General features: G+C 44.9%; 1 protein-coding gene across 1 annotated transcript in view; it reads left to right on the plus strand.

Moving 5' to 3' along the window:
• The window catches only part of SYN2 (synapsin II), a 194,720-nt gene that overhangs the window by 170,394 nt on the left and 4,718 nt on the right, over window positions 1–19,608 (plus strand). Inside the window, exons 9-11 of the mRNA XM_026501384.4 lie at window positions 230–332; window positions 1,664–1,813; window positions 16,552–16,612. Coding sequence (XP_026357169.1) covers window positions 230–332; window positions 1,664–1,813; window positions 16,552–16,612 — 314 coding nt within the window. The remainder of the gene's footprint in view (window positions 1–229; window positions 333–1,663; window positions 1,814–16,551; window positions 16,613–19,608) is intronic.

The raw sequence follows: 19,608 nt of genomic DNA on the forward strand, positions 1-19,608 counted from the left end.
AGGAAGGCACTTAGAGTATGTGAGACCTACTTTGAGCCTGGAAACCTGGGTGGCATCTGGAGAGCAAGTGAGAAAGCATTGTAGAGAAGGCAATATGCTTGATGGGGAGAGGGAGGGGAGGAGGAAAGGGGTGGGATGATAGAGGCAGAGACACCAAGGAGAATGAATAGCAAGCAGGCTTGATATGAGCTAACACCCCAGCCTCAGAATACCTTCCCATCCCTTCCAGGTACAAGCTGTGGGTGGACACCTGCTCTGAGATGTTTGGTGGCCTGGACATCTGCGCTGTCAAAGCTGTACATGGCAAAGATGGGAAAGACTACATTTTTGAGGTAAGTCTGGCCAAAGGAGTATCTCAGTAAGAGTATCTCAGTAAGCTAGAGGCCAGGCTCTTAGCTTGAGAATTATGTGGGTGGCCCAAACTGCATTTAGATTAGAGTCTCTCAGGCCAGGGGATGATTCCCAGACAACACGACCAATGGATGTGCATAGTGAAATACCTCTACCTCTACTATTGTTTCCAATCAGCTAAGCTGATCCATGCCATGGGTAAGAGATGCCAGATTTGGGTTCCTGGGGTTCTAGCCTAATGCTATTCCTCTGGGAAGATTGTAGTGATTTATCATTTTTGTTCTCAGAAAGCTGGACTTGAGAATCATTGGTTCAATATGCTCATTTTGCAGATGAGAAAACTAAGGCCTAATGCCATGAGCATGTGCTCAAGGCCATGGAGTGAATCAGTGCCTCAACCTGCAGGAGATACTTCTTAACATCTCTCTGAGCATTGGAGATACTTTACTCAGCCTGGTCCTCTAACACAACTTTGCTGACTCCCTTTCCCCATATTAAAGGGAAAGTCAGTAGCAGTATGAATCCTTCACACATGTTCCTGCCCAATCTTCCTGGGAGCAGGAAAGGCTCCTTGCCAGGAGTTGGTGGTATTTGCAAAGGATTAGTGTCAGAAGCCCAAAGTGGGCTTCAGAATCTACTCCATGATCTACTTGGCACATAGTGTTCTAGATAATCATACCCCCTTCTCTCAGTGGGACTCAGTTTTCTCATCAATAAATAAGAGTTGGACTGTTGAGTCGATGATCCTGGTTAGGTGGACACTTCCTAAAGGAGGAAAACATTTACCTGGATTTTGAGGTACGGGAAGAATCAGGATGGTGGTGAAAAGGGAAGGCATCCCAGGTCATGAGCAAAAGCAGAAATCTAGTTGTGTAATGAGCAGATTATGTGTGGAGATAGAAACTGCATGGGTGAAAAGTCTCAGAGATGAAAACTGCCTACTCCTAATTAGAGAGTTAAGGGAATGACCTTCATGTACTCCTGCTTTCCCTGACTGCAAACCTCTAAGCCCTGAGGCTAGGTTCTCTACTTGCTATCTCCCTTTCCCCACTACCTTCAGGCATGAATCTTTCAGTCTCACTGAGCCCTGGCCTGGGTGACATCTGCGGGGAAGGATCCAAGGCAAAAGTTTGCTGGAGGAGGGGACCAAGGTCCTGTTTCTGCAAAGGAACATGCTTTCAGCTCAAGACAAGAACACCAGTTTCATCCCCAACCTATCTCTGATGCCTTAAGTCCTACTCATTCTGAAACTCTATACCAGGCCTTTGATGTTTCCAGACTCTTTCCTAACCTGGACTACATCTTCCATCAGGTCATGGACTGCAGTATGCCACTGATTGGTGAACACCAGGTGGAGGACAGACAACTCATCACCGAACTAGTCATTAGCAAGATGAACCAGCTGCTGTCTAGGACCCCTGTCCTGTCCCCTCAGAGACCTTTAACCACCCAGCAACCACAGGTAAGCAGCATGAAGAGACACAGGAGAGCCAAGAACCATTTCCAAGCCCATGCTGTAGACTGTGGTAGCTCCAGGATGGAGGAGCCTTCTCATTAGCCGTCTGCAATATCAACTATACAACTGTCCAAAAACGGAGCACTGGATCTCTTCTTTCTGAACTTGAAGTCTCTGGGGAACCAGAGCCCATTTCCCTTGGGATACTCCCACTTTTAAATGGGAGGTCTCTGAGGAAGGGCTGGGTTAGACCTCTCACCAGCTGTTCACTGTCTGTGAGGGGTCTGCTGCGTTTGTGGAGAAAGAAGGGTGTTTACCAGAAATGTGCTGGTTTAGAGAGAAGAAAGGGTCAGGTCCCTCATTCTGTTAGATAGTGACGAGGTAAAACTCAAATTGGAAATCTGCTTTCCTTCCTAAGGGAGAGGAGGCAGCTTTCTTCAGGTGGCTGTGGTGTGTGACTCATGGCCAACCACATTCACAATGGCAGTATCCCAGATGCAGGTCTGGTAGGAAGTCCACATTGAAGTTTCTGTGGCTCAGGCCCTGTGGCTCTAGAATGGGCCAAAGAAAGGCAGGGGTTGAGGGTCTTAAGTCCCATCTAGGAGATATCTCCCTTTGTAGAAATGTCCCCCAACTTTCTTCCCACTGAACTTTTGCATAATGAAGTGGTAGGAGCTTGGGACAAAGAATCCAAGAACTGAGTCCTAGTCTAGCTGTTCCCTAAACAGCTGTGTGACTTTGAGGGGAAGTTACTACCTTTTCTAGGGCTCAAGTTTTATAACTTGTACATAAAAATCTCTCAGAAATCTTTCTTTCAAAATCCTACTTTAAACAGTTAAGGAGATAGAATAGAGTAGTGATTTCAGAGTGGGGACTTTGGAAAGAGAACTACCCAAGTATGTATCCTGGACCCTCCATTTATTGGCTTTGTGACCTTGGATAAAGTACTTATATGTGACTCAGCAGAGATGACAATGGCACCCCTCTCCTAGGGTTATTATGAGAATTAAATGAAGAACCTAAAATGTAGTATATATATAATGTATCATAAATGCTCAAAAGAGGTTACCTATTATTAAGTAAGTAAGCCGTCTCCGGGCTTGGGTTCCCTACGAACTCTGGCTTCGAGGTCATCACTCCCTTTTCTAAAGATCAGCGCCTTGCCAGGATTATACTGCAACCCTGGAAGCCAAGTAATTGGATTCCGGAAATTCCTTAGTAAGAAAGAAGGAAAGGAGTGGAGAGGGGAAAACAGTATAAACAAGCCTGGGTTATGGTATAGAAGCAAATTACCCCCACATTTATCTTCTTATCATTTGAATGTCACAGAATCATAGCATAGGAGCCTAGTTGATATTCATAATAATGGACCTGAACCATAAATAAAGTTATATTTAAGTCAGTATTCCACATATTGTTAAAGAGAGCTAGAAATGTAATGTATAAGAACTATTTCTGTAGAAATGACTAAAATAATGGTGCCTGGGTAGCTCAGTCAGTTTAGTATCTGACTCCTGATTTCGGCTCAGGTCATGATCCTGAGGTCTTAGGGAATCTTCTTTAGGATTCTCTCCCTCCTTCTGCCCTTCCCCCCTGGCTCCCCCCTCCGGAAATCAATAAATAAATCTTTTTTTTTTCTTTTTTTTTTTTTTTTAAGAAATGACTAAAATAAACAGTGTGACAATTTTAAGTCAGTTCTTTCTCTGGATCTCAGTTTCTCCACCTATAATATGAGATAGATCTAAATACCTTTTGAGCTCTGAAAATTTCTTTGAGTAGAATACATCCATCCTAACTCATGCTGGATAAATGGGAGCTTCTGGGATAATAGACTTACACTGGGCATCCAAGTTGAGAATAGCCCGCCTGCTGTGGGATGCTGTGGGTGTTTTATACCTTCTGTAGCTGGCTCTCATGTGTTAAAACTCTGGGCAAGTACAAGAATCTGTTTCTGTACATCAGGAATGTTAGTCACCAGAGAATTACAGTAGGGTAATTAAGAGAACAAAGATTAATTGCTTGTTAGAGATACAAGCCCATTATTTAAATGTTGTACTTAATGAGAGTTGATAAAAAAAGATTTTCCTGGTTAAAAAAATATCAGACCTGTGGTTAGGTTTTATGATTTTGTAGAGCTTAGGGATTAGCAGATTGTTGTTTGTCCCTGCCCTAGAGGAAGAGGGACAGGTAGCCCTTTTCTTCCCTTTAACCCTGAGAAATACAGAGACCATCTGGTTGCAGCTTAAAGAACTTGTGACAGAGTAAGACAGCCCAATGCTACCCAGGCACGATAAACAAAAATGGGTTGTTCTGGGATTCTGTGAGGATCCCTTAAGTACTTTTATAAATAGAAGTGTGCAAAACTCTCTTGGCCTTCTACAAGGAAGTCATTTTGAACTAGAATGCAGAGGAGACCTGAGTTCAGCCTTGTCCTCACTACTGACTTACCAAGTAACCTTGGGTAGATATCTTCTTGTTTCTGTGCCTCAGCATCTTCATGTGTAAAATGAAGGACTGAACAAAAAAAACTACTAAGATGTCTTCTAGCAATGAAATTTAGATTATACAGAAATGATATCTGAAGCATAAAAGTTCAATAACAAAGAGAAATCACCAAAAAAACTTTCCACCCCACAGAAAGCATTAGCTCTTGTTTGGTACAAGTCCTTTACTTTCCAAGCATTACATATTGCAATTTAAATATTCTCAAGAAAAATCTGGAAGCTATCAGAGTCAAGTCAAGAAACATAGTAAGGAGTGAGCTTTCCTAAATATAGGGGCTCCTGCCAAAATCCCTAGTAGTAAAGCCAGAGTGACTCAAGGATAAGCTTTTCTCTGATAAGCTTTTCTCTGCTCAGGATCACATTCAAAGCTACAACAGGATGTGGAAAGTACACTGTCGCTGGGAGTCAGGATACTCAGGGGTTAGTCCTACTCTGTCATAACATTATGTGACCTTGGGTAAGTCATTCCCTATCTCTAGACCTCTGGTTCCTCACTTCTAGAATTAGGTTGAATCAGTTGATATCCAGATCCCTTTCAATTCTAAGGTCACATGAAACCTGGAGTCTGCCCAATTGTGAAGTCTGAGTACAGTCCTCTATAAGACTGCCCTTTCTCCTGACACGAACAAAAAGTTCAGAGTTCCCAAGAATTCTCTGGAAGGACTCATATAATTTACTGCAAGCTCTTATACTCACAGGTGCATTATAGGAAAGGATACAGATCAAAAATAAACCAAAAGAAGATGCACAGGGCAGAGTCTGGGAGTGTTCCAAGCATGAGGATTCCATTGTCCTAACCTCCTAGCATCCATGTTTAAAGGTACATATGGTGCCAATCAGGGAAGCTCATCTGAGATTCAGTGTTCACAGTTTTCCTTGGCTTTCATGTCATAGGCATGCTTGATTGATTGATCACCTTGAAATTGGTCTCCAGCATCCCCATCCGTGAAAGTCAGGTTAATGCCATGTGGCCCCAGGGACCACTGTGATTCCCCTCATCAGCATATATTACCAAGTGTGGTCTGAGGGGCTCTCACCACAAATAAAAAGACACTCCTTTTACTCAGGAAATTTGAAGAATTTAGACTTATCTCCCAGGAGTGGAGGGACAAAGGCCAGATTTCTCTTTGGGCAAGGCCAAATTCTTTACTATAACATGATAAAGGGACAGCTGGGTGGCTCAGTCGGTTAAGCGTCTGCCTTCGGCTCAGGTCATGTTCTCAGAGTCCTGGGATCCAGTTCTGCATCAGGTTCCTTTCTCAATGGGGAGCCTGCTTCTCCCTCTGCCTCTGCCTCTCCCCCTGCTTGTGCTCTCTCTCTCTCTGATAAATAAATAAAACCTTAAAATATATATATACATGATTAAATTAATTTAGCAAATGTCTCTCAAATACTTTTAGCCCTTTGTGTACAAGGGCTATGCTTTATTCAACTGTGTTTCCACTGACTAGCACAGGCCTAGCTCAACATGTGTGCTTAAAATTAGTTAATATACTTAAGGCCACAGCGATGAATGAGATACAGTCCCTGTCCAAAAATTGTTTATATTCTAAATTGAAATCATGACTGACTTCAAAGAGGTTGTCACCATTTGTCAGATGGTACCTCCTTGTATTCTCTGTTAGTTTCCTCCTGAACCCCGTGCCCTGACTCCAGGCCACGCTAAAGACCAAGTATACCACAGTCTGTCACATTTGGCAAAACACTGCAACTTGGGCTTGACGTCATGACTGTACTGGTCGTATTTCCACCTCCCATTTCTCCCTGATGGTAGTACATTTCCACTGCTTATGATTGAGGAGACATCTCAGTCATCCTGGCTCTAGGCCCGTGGAGTTGTCAGACCAAATTGCATCCGTGTTCCCACTATTACATCTGCCAGATTATCTGCATCTTTAGCCACATGAATCTCTTCTAAGGCCCACCCTCCATGGGTGATCTGGATCCCACCTTCTTTTTGCTCTCATGTTATCCCTCTCTTCTCTATCATCAATTTCTTCTTTTCTAGAAAATTATCACATCCACCTATAAACATCTCTCATTTAGAAAAATAAATTAAAAGCCAATCCCACCATCCCACTGAAATTGCTCTTGTCAAAGTGACTCCATGTCACCTAGTTCTCATCTTCCCATCTTCTTATCTTGCGTGATTTCTCGGTAGTCTTGATGCAATTGCCCACTCTCCCTCCTTGAAACACTTTCCTTTCTAGGCCTCAGTGATCCTGTTCTTGCCTAGTTTTCATTCCACCTCATTGGTTTCTCTTTCTCACCACCTTTGCTGGCCCCTCCACTTTTGCTAAACCTCCACATGTCAGTACCTGGAACTTGGTCTGTGCACTTTCCTTGGTGATCTCAGCTAACCCATATCTATCTCTTGTCCTGACGACTCCTTGAACTCCAGATTCATATTTCTAACTCTTGCTTGACATCTTTATTTGCATGTCTAAAGGCATCCTAAATATAACATGGCCAAAGCAGAACTCTTTTTTTTTCCGCTTAAATTTGTCCTCCCTTCAATTTTCCCCAAGCAATTCATTTAGGCCCCTACCTGCTTCTTTGCCTTCATACCATCCTAGCTCTTCCTCACTGGTAAGGGCCTTTGTATGAGCTGTGTCCTCTATCTGAAATGCTCTTCCCCTTGTTTTTGTATGGCTGGCTCCTTCATGACAGTCTAACTGAAATTTCTTCAACCATCCAATACAAAGTTACCACCTAATCACTGTAGGGGGTCTCTTCACTGCTGTATCTCTAAGGTCTGCAGAATAGCTAGCACCTCGTAGCCATTGAATACATCAGGGGTATACTAAGGAGGGTGCAGTCAGGGGGCGCCTGGGTGGCACAGCGGTTAAGCATCTGCCTTCGGCTCAGGGCGTGATCCCGGCGATCTGGGATCGAGCCCCACATCACGCTCTTCTGCTATGAGCCTGCTTCTTCCTCTCCCACTCCCCCTGCTTGTGTTCCCTCTCTCGCTGGCTGTCTCTATCTCTGTCAAATAAATAAAAAAAAATCTTTAAAAAAAAAAAAAAAAAAGGAGGGTGCAGTCAGTCATCAGTAGGAGAGTTAAACAACAGTAACAAAACTATGTCTGCCTGCTTTTTATTATGATCATGTGATAGCAATTCTATGCAAATGACAGTGATTAAAATATTCCTCCTACCGAGATAAACCACTCCCCTTCTCCTGCCCTAGATATGGCATTGCAGTTCATATTTGTTGAATGAGTTCCCGGATGGAATAAGTGTCTTTAACAGCCCTTGCAGCATATTGGAGTTGGTGTCAGGATCCTATGAGCGATTTTGGTAGTGTACAAATGGGAGGGATACAAACCAAGGGATATTACCTGGGTCCCAGCCAGAACTCTGCATGGTGCACTGAGCCCTTAGCTGCTGTCACTAAGTTACATTCCATTCCTCACAATCAAGCCCCTCTTGCTGGCCTCTTTCTTCTGTGGCTTTGGCAGCTCAGGCTTAAAGAGCTTCTGGCCTGAGTCACAAGCCCTAAGAGCTATTTTTTGCCCAGTATTCTAGGTCAAGACCAGGATGGACAATGACTAGTCATATATCTACCTTTCTCTTTCTCCCTCTCTATCCTTGTCTGCAGCTCCACCCTTACAGCTTTCATTTCTTTGACTCTAGAAGAACCCCTAAAGGAGGTTGAAGGGGAGATTAGTAGAGGGCACACCTTGCCTTGTCAGCTAGCCCCCTAGCCTGAGATGGATTAATTATAGAAAACAAAGAGCAAAGTCATTGGAGTGGGCCGAGGCTAGCTGCTTGCCCAGTTCAAAGGGGTAGAGATGGGGGTGTAAGAGGCACTGGCTATGTTGCTGAAAGTAGGGAGGCGAGTGGCAAAACCTTATCTGGCTAATGACAACTTGGTCTCAGCCTAGCTGATTGCCAGGTTTTGTGCTACCCTAAGAGTTGGCCAGGGCAAGTGACTCCATCGGCTCTGAAGTGCTTCAGGGAGACTGTTCTCAAGGTGGCAGTGACACCTGGTGGCCATTGATGGCCAAAGCCTCCAGGCTATATACCTTCGAAAAGTCCCTATAGGCCCTGCTCTCCCATCCCCCACACACCTTGGGATCTGTCTTCTGGGATCCGAGCTGGGCCTTATAACCCAGGGCTCTAGAGAGGTGTACACTGCTCCTGAGACTGTTGGGAATCAGGGAGAGAACTTCAACTAGACAAAGCTTTCAAGTCATGCCAGTAGAGGTGGCATCCTGGTGCTCTCCTTTGTGTGGCTAATCTTCTTTTCATTTTCCATTACACTACTTCCACTTTTGTTATTTTCCTGTAAAGTCTTCCAGAGTAAAAGGGCTGAATTGCTAATGCAGAGATTTTAGACACTAATGAACTTTCTATTTGGCTTGTGGGTTATACCCATGAGGAGTGATTCTAAGACAGCCTTTGGAAGCATTAGTACACATGTGGTGTCCAGGAGGAAGATGAGCCTCTTCCCCTACCTTGAGCAGGTCAGATCACACCTGCAATGTTGTCTCCAGTCTGAGGGTCACAGTATAACAAGGACATCCTCTAACTCTAACTAGAATGTGCTCAACGAAAAGAACCAGGAGGTTGAGGCTTTTGGCAAATCTTTGAGTAAAAGTTAAAGGAGCTCCAGTTGAATAGCAATAGTCCCAAGAAGCCCATGACTTGGTGCCTTCAGCTTTCTGGTGGCTGTCATGGGAGAGGACTGGTGCCAAAAGGCAAACTTGCTAGAAGACAGGAGTAAACTCTCTAACACTAGGAGAGGAAATGGCTACTTTGAGAAGTGGTATGCGGCTGCCACATCATCACTGATGTTCATTCGGGGGGCAAGGTGGGCCGCTTGTCAGGGATATGGTAAAAGGGTGGGCTGGGGGCTAGGACTGTTGGAGCAGGTAACTTAAAATCTCCTTCCAGATCTAAGATGACATGTGGTAGCCTCAGACCTGGAAAGGGCAGCGATGAGACTTTAGAATTGAAGGACTGAGATCCATAAACCTGTAGCCTCTGACCTCTGGTAGGACGTTGTACCAGTCCTTTATACTGGCTTTCTGGGCTAAAGAGATACTCAAAACATTTCCAGACAGGTCTTTCCACCTACAGAGGCTTGAAAAGATGAAGTCTCTTGAGTACAGGACACCAAGACTGAGAAGGGGTTTCACTGGGGTCTAAAGTGCAATGCAGTTTGGGGAAGGGACACAGCTCAGATCCCGAACATGGGACTAAGAAGGACTTACATAGCTTAGAAGAAGTAAATTTAGGACAAATGAAAGGCCTTCCTGCTTCCCACAGCAGGACTGGCTTTAGGGAGTTTGTTCCCCAGTGAGTGTAAGCTGAAAATGTGAGGAGATTTGAGGCAGGTTCAGATAAAGTCACTAGTGACCAGATCCCTTAGCAGACTATTAAGGGAAACTGACTATTTTGGGGATGTCTTAACTTTTAAGGGACATCTTTAATCACTTGAAGCTGACATTCTGACCTCGGGTGACCTGGCCCTTAGTGCCCCCATAGGTCTCATGGACTGTCCCCCTGGGACACTTCTTGTGTCCTTAGGAAATCACTGATTATGGGAGGGCCCCAATCCAGGAGATGAGCTCTGCCCTCAGAGTAGCAATTTCCCTCATGAAAGGAGGAGGAGGAGGAGCTCATCCTTGGGAACCTTTCATAACCTTTCAGAGGAAGAAAGGTGGGCACTGGTAACTGCTGGAGTGATCTCAGAGAAATCCCAAGGTGCCAGAAAACATGCTTTACCCTTTGCTCTGACTGAACCTACAACCTCCCAACCACATTCCTTCCTGCTGCCTCATTCCCCCTGGGGTCCTAGACCGGGGAACGGAGCCTGGGGGAGCTGATCAGAATAGCTCTGTGGCGTGTCCGGCAAGGAGCTTGGCCTGGCCTCTTTCCTGGGGCCAGACCCTGAGACCCTTTCCCAATTTCCTGTCTCAGATATGCTGAGCAAGCACAGGCCTTCCTCCTTGGTGGGGGCAGCTGGACTCAAGCCAAAAACTCTCTAAAGTTGAGTCACTCAGTGACTCTTTCCTTCCTCAGCTTTCATCTCTGCTGGGACCTCAGATAGGAGCTCCTGTCTCCCAGCTTGTCTGCTGAAAGCCACAGGATAGCAAATTAAAGGTGGCTTTGACAAAACCCCACAAATCCTCATCCATGGGCTTGGTTTCTCTCCTAGACAAGTGATTTCCTGTCCATTCACCTTTAGAGCTAATATTTATTGTTCTGAAATGACTCTTCTGCATCTTCAGGGACCTCACTGGAACAAGTCAGTGATATGCAGAGGGCATGATATAACCTAGCCCAGAATCCCCTACATACTGAGCTATTATGCACCAGGTGACAGGAAGCCACCCAACAATACTTGGATCTCCATCAATGCATTAAATTCTAGAGCTTCGTTGGAGCTGCATTCCTTTGGATTGATAGTTATTATTATTTAAATAATAGTAATGGTGCTCACTTATATCATTGCTTTGCCTAGCACTGTACAGTTTACAAAGCACAGACATTACTTTGAGCCTCACCATCCTTACATGAGATGGTATATCTATTTCATGCATAACCAAAGAGAATGCAAATGACTTGTCCAAAGTCATACAGTTTATAAGCAGGAGAGCTGAATCTTATGGTTTCCAGTTTAGGGAGTGGTCTACAACACTATGCACTATGCCTTTTTCATGTCCCCACCAGACCACTGGGGAAGGTAAAAATGGAGAGAGCTGGGCCTTCATGACCTTGTGTAAGGGAAACCCTTGCTTTCCTTCTCCTGACAACCAAGTGCTAAACCTGCCAACCTAGAGGAGTTTCTGAGCTACACCTGCCTTTCCTGCCTCTCTGACTTCTCAGATTGCTAAAACCCAGTGGTTCAGCAAAGTGAGATACCAGCCCAACCGGCTTTGATGGAAAGCAGTAGCACACTCTACTTGCCAAGCCCCTCGAAGCCTGTGCCTGCAGACACCTCTGCTCAGGCCCAATAGCCCTGGGGTCTTGCTGGGCTCAAGACTCTGCAGCTAACAAGGGCTTGTATCCTATCTCAGACACCTAAAGAACTGAAAAATACATGAAAGAATTAATGGAAACCCAGAACCAGAGAGCCTGTAGAAGTCATCTGCCTGCAACTTCGTGACCTCCTCCATAGCATCTCTCTGACGAGTTTGTCCTGGCCCTGCTTAAACACCTCTAAGGCCTGGAGGCCAGGAAGCTCACTACTACCCAAGTCATCCTTGACCTTGATCAGATTTACATTTGACTAACTTTGATCTACTACTCAGTCCTAGGTGCTTCCATGGTTACCTCACTTAATCCTTCCAATTGGTCTATTTGAGGAACTGAGACTCAGAAATTAAGTAACTTTCCCAAAGTCACAGGAGGAAGGATGTCATTTCCGTACTTCTCACCATCCTATCTGCTCCGGGTACCCACTTATTCCCCACGTACCCATTTTAATTCCACTAGTGTCCCCCTTAAAGAAACACCCAGAACGTTGCAGCGCTTTCTTGTGAGGCTTATCAGATAAAAGAGCAAAGGACCTGTGCCCTCCCCTCTTTGAGACACTGAAGCCCCTCTAGCTGCATCAAATTTTTGGCAGCAGCATTATAAATGGAGACCTTCTGAGCTCATTGTCATTCTATAAAGCCACAGTTGTTTAGTTTTTTGTGTGTTTGTTTTCCCTTTATGCTGCTGTAAAGGCCATTTATTCCCCCTTCTTTTTTGAGTGCATCTGAGCACAAGCATTGGACTACATATTCTTACCTGTTTTAGTCAACTCAACTTCCTGAGGGAAACTGCAGCTCAGTCTGGCCATGGGCTCCTGTTGCGGGTTGGCTACAGGCCAGACTTTGGCAGTGACGCCAGAGTGGCCAGACTTCTGTGGAATTCAGCATCTCAGGCAGTTCTTGGTGACTGGAGACAGATCCCATGGTAGCCAAACCCCACGGGAATAGCCCTCAGCCCCAACAGATGGATGGCTTGTGGGTGGAGCCAGAGAGTCTCAGCCTAGCAACAGATAGTCCTAGGGGACTCTTCTCCTACCCCTCATAGTCCCTGGGAAGTCTTTAGTCCACAACCTCTGTGGAGCCAGGAAAGGGTGAAGCTCCCTAGGCGCCAGACAAGGGTGGCCAAGGCATATTCCCAGGCTCCAGCTCAAAGGACTGCCTCTGGGAGCTCTTCCTCTGAAGCTTTTGGAAGGAACTTTTGGGCTCAGTTCATCCATGTCTTATATATATATTTCTGAGGCTGAGGAGAGCCAGGGCCAGCCTTCACTGGTATGATTACCCCTGTCAGCTTATCCAATGAGAATCCGGAGTTCTACCATTGAAACTTAGTCTATGGGATTTTAAAGTATTCCCCCCCCCCACCCCTGAATCATAAATTGTCAGGATAGAAGGAACCATAGTGTTCACCTAATCTATCTCATATTTAGCGAAGGAATATTCTCTACATTATCTTTGTCCTAATTCTCTAGCCTCTGCATGAATACACCCACCTCCCAATATAGCCTCTTCCACTGATTTTACTATAGAAAGTTCTTCCCATAACTAAAATTCTATCTTTCTGGAGCTTTTGCCCATTGGCCGTAGTTCTGCTCTCTTGTTATTTGGTCTTCCATAACCCTATCTAAAAATGACAATTCTCTTGGAGGAGAACATCTTAAGCTGTTCCTGACCAATGTCTGAGGTGATTGGCAGCCATCAGTGGTTTGGGGTGAGGCTCCAGGAAAGGAGAGTGGCAAGAGACAGTCTAATGACTCCACAAACTGTGTGAATTTTGCTGTCTTTCATCTGAGTATGATTCTCAGGCAATGAGAAACCATAACACTGATAGCTTGTCAGAGAGACCAGAGGAGGCTTTACAATCACAACTAAATAGAGTTCTCTGAAGCCTAGGAATAGAGCGCTGCAGGGGGTATTCCATCATGGGGGTAAGACTTGGGTAACAACAGAATTTCAGAGGAAATTTCCTCATCAATATCACCTTCATCTGTTGCATTTTACTTAGCACCTACTGGGGCCAGATGCTTATAGATATCTAGAGAGATGAATAGGTAGATAGATAGATAGATAGATAGATAGATAGATAGATAGATAATCTCACTTCACATCACAGAAACCTTGTGAAAAAAGGTGGGTACAGAGGGGTGAAATAACTTGCCCAAGGTCACAAAGCTAGTGCATGGCAGATCTGGATCTGAGGTCTTCCCAGCCCAAAGGCCCAAATTCCTTAGTCACTCTGCTGCCCAATCTTAAAAGACTTGCTGCTGGAGACCTAGGAAGCAGTGTATGTGTATGTGTGTTGGGGGTGGGGCTGAGGCCCAGCCCAGTCTTAGCATGTCAGAAGCACAGGTAGAAAAGCCACCCTGTTATCTGTGCACCCATTATCAAACACTATGTCCTGGCCCCAGACTTCACTAGTTGGCAACCAGGTCAAGAGAAAGAAGAGATCACAGTGGGAAAGAAGTCCTGGGCCTAAAGTGTCCCTGGGTTAGGCAGTCTTGATGGAAGCAATTTCTGCTTCTTTGAGGCTTGTTTTAACTTTACCTTCTGCATCTAACATATGGCACATATAGCAGGCCTCAAGTTTAATTCCCTAACCTGACCATTTTCAGAGCTGCTCCCTGGAGTGGATATCAAATACAACATGGTTTAACTTCTATGATTTAACAACATTTTTCTCTTAAAGACTTATACTCTAGTCCTTTTTGGATTTTCACCATTATTGTACTACATGTTCATTTATTTAACAAGCTTTTATTAAGGACCTCTTATATACTCAGTCCTGTGTTTGATGGTATTGGTAAAATGATGATAGTCTTGAATTTTCCAAAATATTCCTAATTCCAACTGTTTTAACTTTTTAAATAAATAGCTCCTGTTCCAGGCCATATATCCCTATTTTTCTTTGAAAACAAGGGGTATTGCATTTGTTAGGAATTCATGAGAAGATGAAGACACATAGTCTGTGCCCTGAAGGATCTGTCAGTCTTCTTCGGAGCATCATTCCAGTCTTTAGGATCACAACACCTCACTATGAAGACCCTCTTGAGTCTCCTAAGTGCTGTTTCAGGATTTTAGAGAAGAGATCACAGTCAAAGGGGGCAGTCAGAAGCGAAGATTTCATGGATGAGGTAGAAAGTGACTTAGATGTCTGGGATGTATTGGATGGGATTGCTAGAACAGGTGAAAAGGTATTCCTGGAGGGTAACATGGTGTGGCCTACCCTAGAGAATAAGGAGTGAGGGGTTGGGCCTGGAGGGAGCAAGTGTGTTTAGGACATGAGAGAGAGAGAAGGCCAGGAAGATCAATTCCAACCATACTGAAGCAAGTTTTAGATGTCAGCCTGAGGGATATGATTGTCATCCTGTTGGCAATGGGAAGAAAATGCGAGCATCAGGTTGCCTAGCCTCACAGCCCAGCTGCATCAGCCTTTACTGTGTAACCCTGGGTAAATTCCCTGAATTAGTTGGACCTCAGTTTCTTTGTCTAAAAATTAGGTATGTTGATAATAATAGCATCTACCTCATAGAGGTCTTATGAGGTTTGCGATAATTTATCAAAGTGTCCATCATGTTCCCTGGTACATACGTAGCGTTAGCTATAAGTTATTAGAGCAGTAAAGTGACACAATTAGGGAAGGAGTATAGGAGGACAGTAGGTAGGCACAGAAAGGATAGATTGGAGAGAGAGAAGACTAAAGCATGAGGAAACTATTCTGGTAGTAGTATAGTAGCAATAGTAGTAGTCTAGTAGTCTAAGCAAGATATAGTACAGGCTTGACCAGCAATGATCAGGAGAAGGCGGTGAATCTTAGATGTTGAGAGGGAAAAACTGACAGGTCTCGCTGTTGAATGGATGGCATGGTCTCTAGCTGGTGTATTGTGTATGGGTATTTCGGTGTCAGAGCTCAGACCAAGCACCGTGGATCCCATGACGGTGCTTGGAAGAAGGAGAGGGGAAGTATTGGTGTGCTTGCTGTGATCTGTGAGAGGGCGAGGATCGTAGATAGAACAGGCACCCTCTGATGTAGTGGCACTAAGGACATTTCAAAGGTCCCCTGCCTCCTACTGCCCCAATTCCTCTTAGTAGGATAGTTTTAGGTAATGTTGTTAAAGACCATGACACTGGAGAGGGTAACACTTCAGCTCTCCTTGAGTGGAGCTGAAAACAAGCCTTCACAGGCAGGAGAGGAGACTGATGGTGAGAATGGAAGGTCCGTAGGAAATGGGGAACAGGAAAAACAGTTTTCACGTGGGAATAGGGCTGAGGGGCACGTCACGAGGAAGGGAAGCACTGAAAGAGGAAGTGGGAGAATGCTGAAGACATGCTCAGCCCATTTCACAGCCTTGCCCCTTCAGCTCCCTCTGTGACATCAACATTGGCACACTTGGCAACACTTAGGCTTTATAGAGCATTTCCCTTGCACTGAATTTAAGCTCCAAATGCTCACTGCCTTTAATTCATATGTTAGACAAACTGAAGTCACATGCATCTTTGATCCTGTCAGGGCATAATCAGAATGATAGCTGGGAGGAGAGGAAGCATGGGAGTGGAGCCATGTTGTTGGATAAAATTCATTTATGCTATTTGAGAAGGAAAAACAGCTTGGCCTTGAGCACCTTTACAAGCATTAACATCTTATTCTTTTCCTCTGGGTAAGGGGGGTTTGGGGGAAACAGATGACTGCACCCTCCTTCAAGTCCTTCCCTATTGGAGTTCCAGCATACCCCAAAGAGTGGATCTGACCCCAGAGCCAGCCCCAGAGCTGATCCTACCCCAGAGTTAACTACACAAGGGAAGTGAGAGAAGTCTGGGCCCATCGCCTGGTCCAGCCCCTGCTCCTGGGGCCCCTGCAATCACCTAAAGCCCAACCCACTCTCTGGAGTTTGGTGTTGATCCTCCCTTTCCTTCAGGAAGCTGGGCCTGTGAGTATGACGGGGAACTGGACAGCGGGTAGCCGCCAGAGAAAAAACCAGGTGCTATTAGAAGACTCAAAACTTCTAGACAGAATAAGTCTAAGAGGGAGGGTTTAGGGGGTCTCAGACAATGCCTATCAGCCCCAGACTGCCTAGACCTGTGCCCCAGCAATACCCCAGAGGTTGAGAACCCCTTTGAGATGTTTCTGGAACAGCAGAAGCCTCTAGGCTGGACCCCATGATCCCCATCAGATCCCACTGTGCCCATGCCACGGAGCCACAGTTTCTCTTTGGAATCTGTTCGGAGTTTTGTTTTTATCTCTTTTGCATTTTGTCTTCCAGAGTGGAACACTTAAGGATCCGGACTCGAGCAAGACCCCACCTCAGCGGCCAGCCCCCCAAGGTTGTTTACAGTATATTCTCGACTGTAATGGCATTGCAGTAGGGCCCAAACAAGTCCAAGCTTCTTAAAGTGATTGGTAGTTCATTTTTCAAAGCAGAAATTTTAAGCCAAAAACAAACAAGGGAAGAAAGGAAAGCGGGGAGGGGAGCAACAGACCCTCCCATTGGTGCCGTTTCTGCGTTCTTTCAATGCTGACTGGACTGTGTTTTCCTATGCAGTGTCAGCTCCCCTGTCTGGTTGTTTACCTGTTCCTGTTCGTGCTTGTAATGCTCACTTACGTTTCTCTGTATAACTTGTGATTCCAGGGCTGTTTGTCAACAGTGTACAAAAGAATTGTGCCTCTCCCAAGTCCAGTGTGACTCTATCTTCTGGGTGGTTTGATAGTATTTTTTAAAGTATTACACAATGTGAGGTGAAATAGGACTGGGGGGATGGACAGGGGAGAAACAAAGACCACAGAAATAAAACCCAACTCCTCTCCTTCTCTCCCCCCGCCAGGCTCAGATTAAAGCGCCCCCCCACCCCCTGCTTACCTCCATGAATGTGCTTGGGATCTTCAATGAATTGTGCTTTTTGCTTCCTTTCTGCATGACTAGGGTAAATAGATAGAAGTTTAAGAGATTTTCAAGGTCTAATTTCCATTGCTTCATCCATTGAATCTGAAGGCATCCACCTTTTTCTCCATTTGCTAAAATTTGGTGCAGTTTGAGTTTATGTGAATAGGCTGGCTGTGCCTGTAGAGCTCTTGTGTTTTTAGTGATGACATGAAATATAAAGAACAAGCTATTTCCAGGAATGTGTTCTGTATTTTACATCCCAGTGTACCTTCTTTTTTATTATTAACTAATTAGCTACGAGATTAGACAAAAAAAAAAAAAAAATGGGGCCGCTGATGTGCAATATCAAAGTGAACTTGTATTTTCTGTGTGTTGATCTCAGTCCCCCTAAGTTGTTTCTTCTTTGTTGCTGTTTCTGAATTGGCCATATTATGCGCTTCTGTGGAACTGAGGCTGCTTTGTATTCCCCAAAGCCTGACCTATGTACAGAGATGATTCTTTAGCAATTTTGGACATAGGATGCAGGAAGCTACTGAAAGTCTGAGAAGGAGTTGACCATTCTGCTCTTGGCCTCTCCCTAGGCAATCATGAGACAAAAACTGAAATGTCCCATTTCACAGAGTGGGTACACTGCCTACAGAACTCTGAGGTGGACTCCTGCTTTCATTTTCAGCTGTTACAAGAGCCCTCCAGAGGCCAGAGAATGAGGAGTTTTATCTTTCCTGGGAAGAACTGTCTCTGATTTTAGCTCGTGTGTGTTTGGGGCGGAGGCTCCACAGCCATGGCTCTTGAAGAAAGAGTATATCTGTCTTCAGCCAGTTAGTCCTCTTTCGTCTGACATGCGGTTCCTGGACCGTGATGAGGCCGTTAATTAAATCAGGCCTCGGCTTCAGTGCCTCATCGTGCCATCTCCTAGCCGGGCTGGCACGGGCACTGAGCGTTCTCCTCTAGCGCTGTGGTCCGTGGGAGTTCATGCCAGCAGTTTGCATTTCAAAGAAGTGCTTCTAGCTCTACTGTTACATTCCTCTCACTTCCATACTGATATGTTACCGGTCTGGATTCCAGGTCTGAGGAATAAATAGTATTGATAGTATGATATATGTGTCAAGGGCACGTGCCCTAGTTTCTCCTTTGGTTGCTGGCAAATTCTGAGGCTACAGGGAAATGCGCTGAGTATGAGTGTTCTCATCTGTGATCCCTTCCTTAGATGGTGATGGTGGTCAATCTGTTGTAAATATATACATAAATGCATTTATGCACTTCCAGGTGGGTTGCATAAGAATCAGGTCCTTAAATACCTCCCAATTTGATGAAATGGTAGAAAGGAATAAAGCAACATTTCCCAGAATGGAGGAATGCATTTTTATTTTTTATTTTTACTTTTTGTCCGAGTGGTGAGCTGATGGTGGTGTTGCTTCTCTGCATGTTATCAGTGTGAACATCCAGGTGCTTTTCATGTGACGTTTGTGAGCCACAAATACAACGTTGCCATTTGAATTCAGTCAGGCTCCAGGGTGGTGTTAGCCAAAGTTTCTCAGGTGGGGGAGAAACTGATTAGGGCTCCTACTGCCAAATGCAAGCAGGCAGCGTAACCTGACTATCATGGCCCTCAGGCAGCATGCTAAGGGACAACTCTGTGGCCTGGGGGACATCCATGTCACAGTATAGGATTGCTGTTCAGGTGTTTTGTACCCATTTCTTTTCTGATGTTGTCCCCTTTTTTTGTACCGATCCAGCTGGGAGAACCTCAGCCAATGCTGGAAGTGTGATTTAAGTACCTCTCTTTTGTGACTCTCTTGTACAGCTTAATGTGCAATAAAGGAAAAGTTATATCTGTCTTCAGTGTTAAGTTGTAAAGTTTCTGGCTATTCAAGCATCTCTGTACAAGTCGGAAAGAACTCAGGTTCCTGGTGTAAGAGGCTGAGCTATCAACCTGCTGTACTTTACAAGATGAAGCCAAACTTGGGAAGAGGCAAAAACTGGCTAACGTGAACTATGCTGATCTGTCGCCTTCGTCTTCACTGGTTATCTGATTTGAACTTGGAACTTCAAGTTTTCAATCCAAAAGTCCATTTATGTATTTGTTAATGTAAAACTAACTCTGGTATTCACTGGTAATTGATACAGTGGAGCCCACGCCATGTAGTAGGGAGATGGGCTGATAATCATGGATGCACAGCGGCGTAGATGTATAATTCTTTCTCTCCAGAGGGTATAGGTATTCTGGTGTTTCTAGGACACTAAATTACAACACAACTCTTAGCTGCTCTTGAGTTTCTATAAGCCTACTTCTTCCAGCCAGCCCATGAATGTAGATGCTGGGAATGAGACTTGAGTAATTGGATCTCTCAGGCCAATTATGCATTATTTCCACTAGTCAGAATGCACTGATGAGGACATCTTTTGAGTTCGGACTGCAGGAACCCCTCCTTAGCAAAA

The sequence above is a fragment of the Ursus arctos genome, unplaced genomic scaffold (assembly GCF_023065955.2).
Source record: "Ursus arctos isolate Adak ecotype North America unplaced genomic scaffold, UrsArc2.0 scaffold_14, whole genome shotgun sequence".
Classification (NCBI taxonomy): domain Eukaryota; kingdom Metazoa; phylum Chordata; class Mammalia; order Carnivora; family Ursidae; genus Ursus; species Ursus arctos.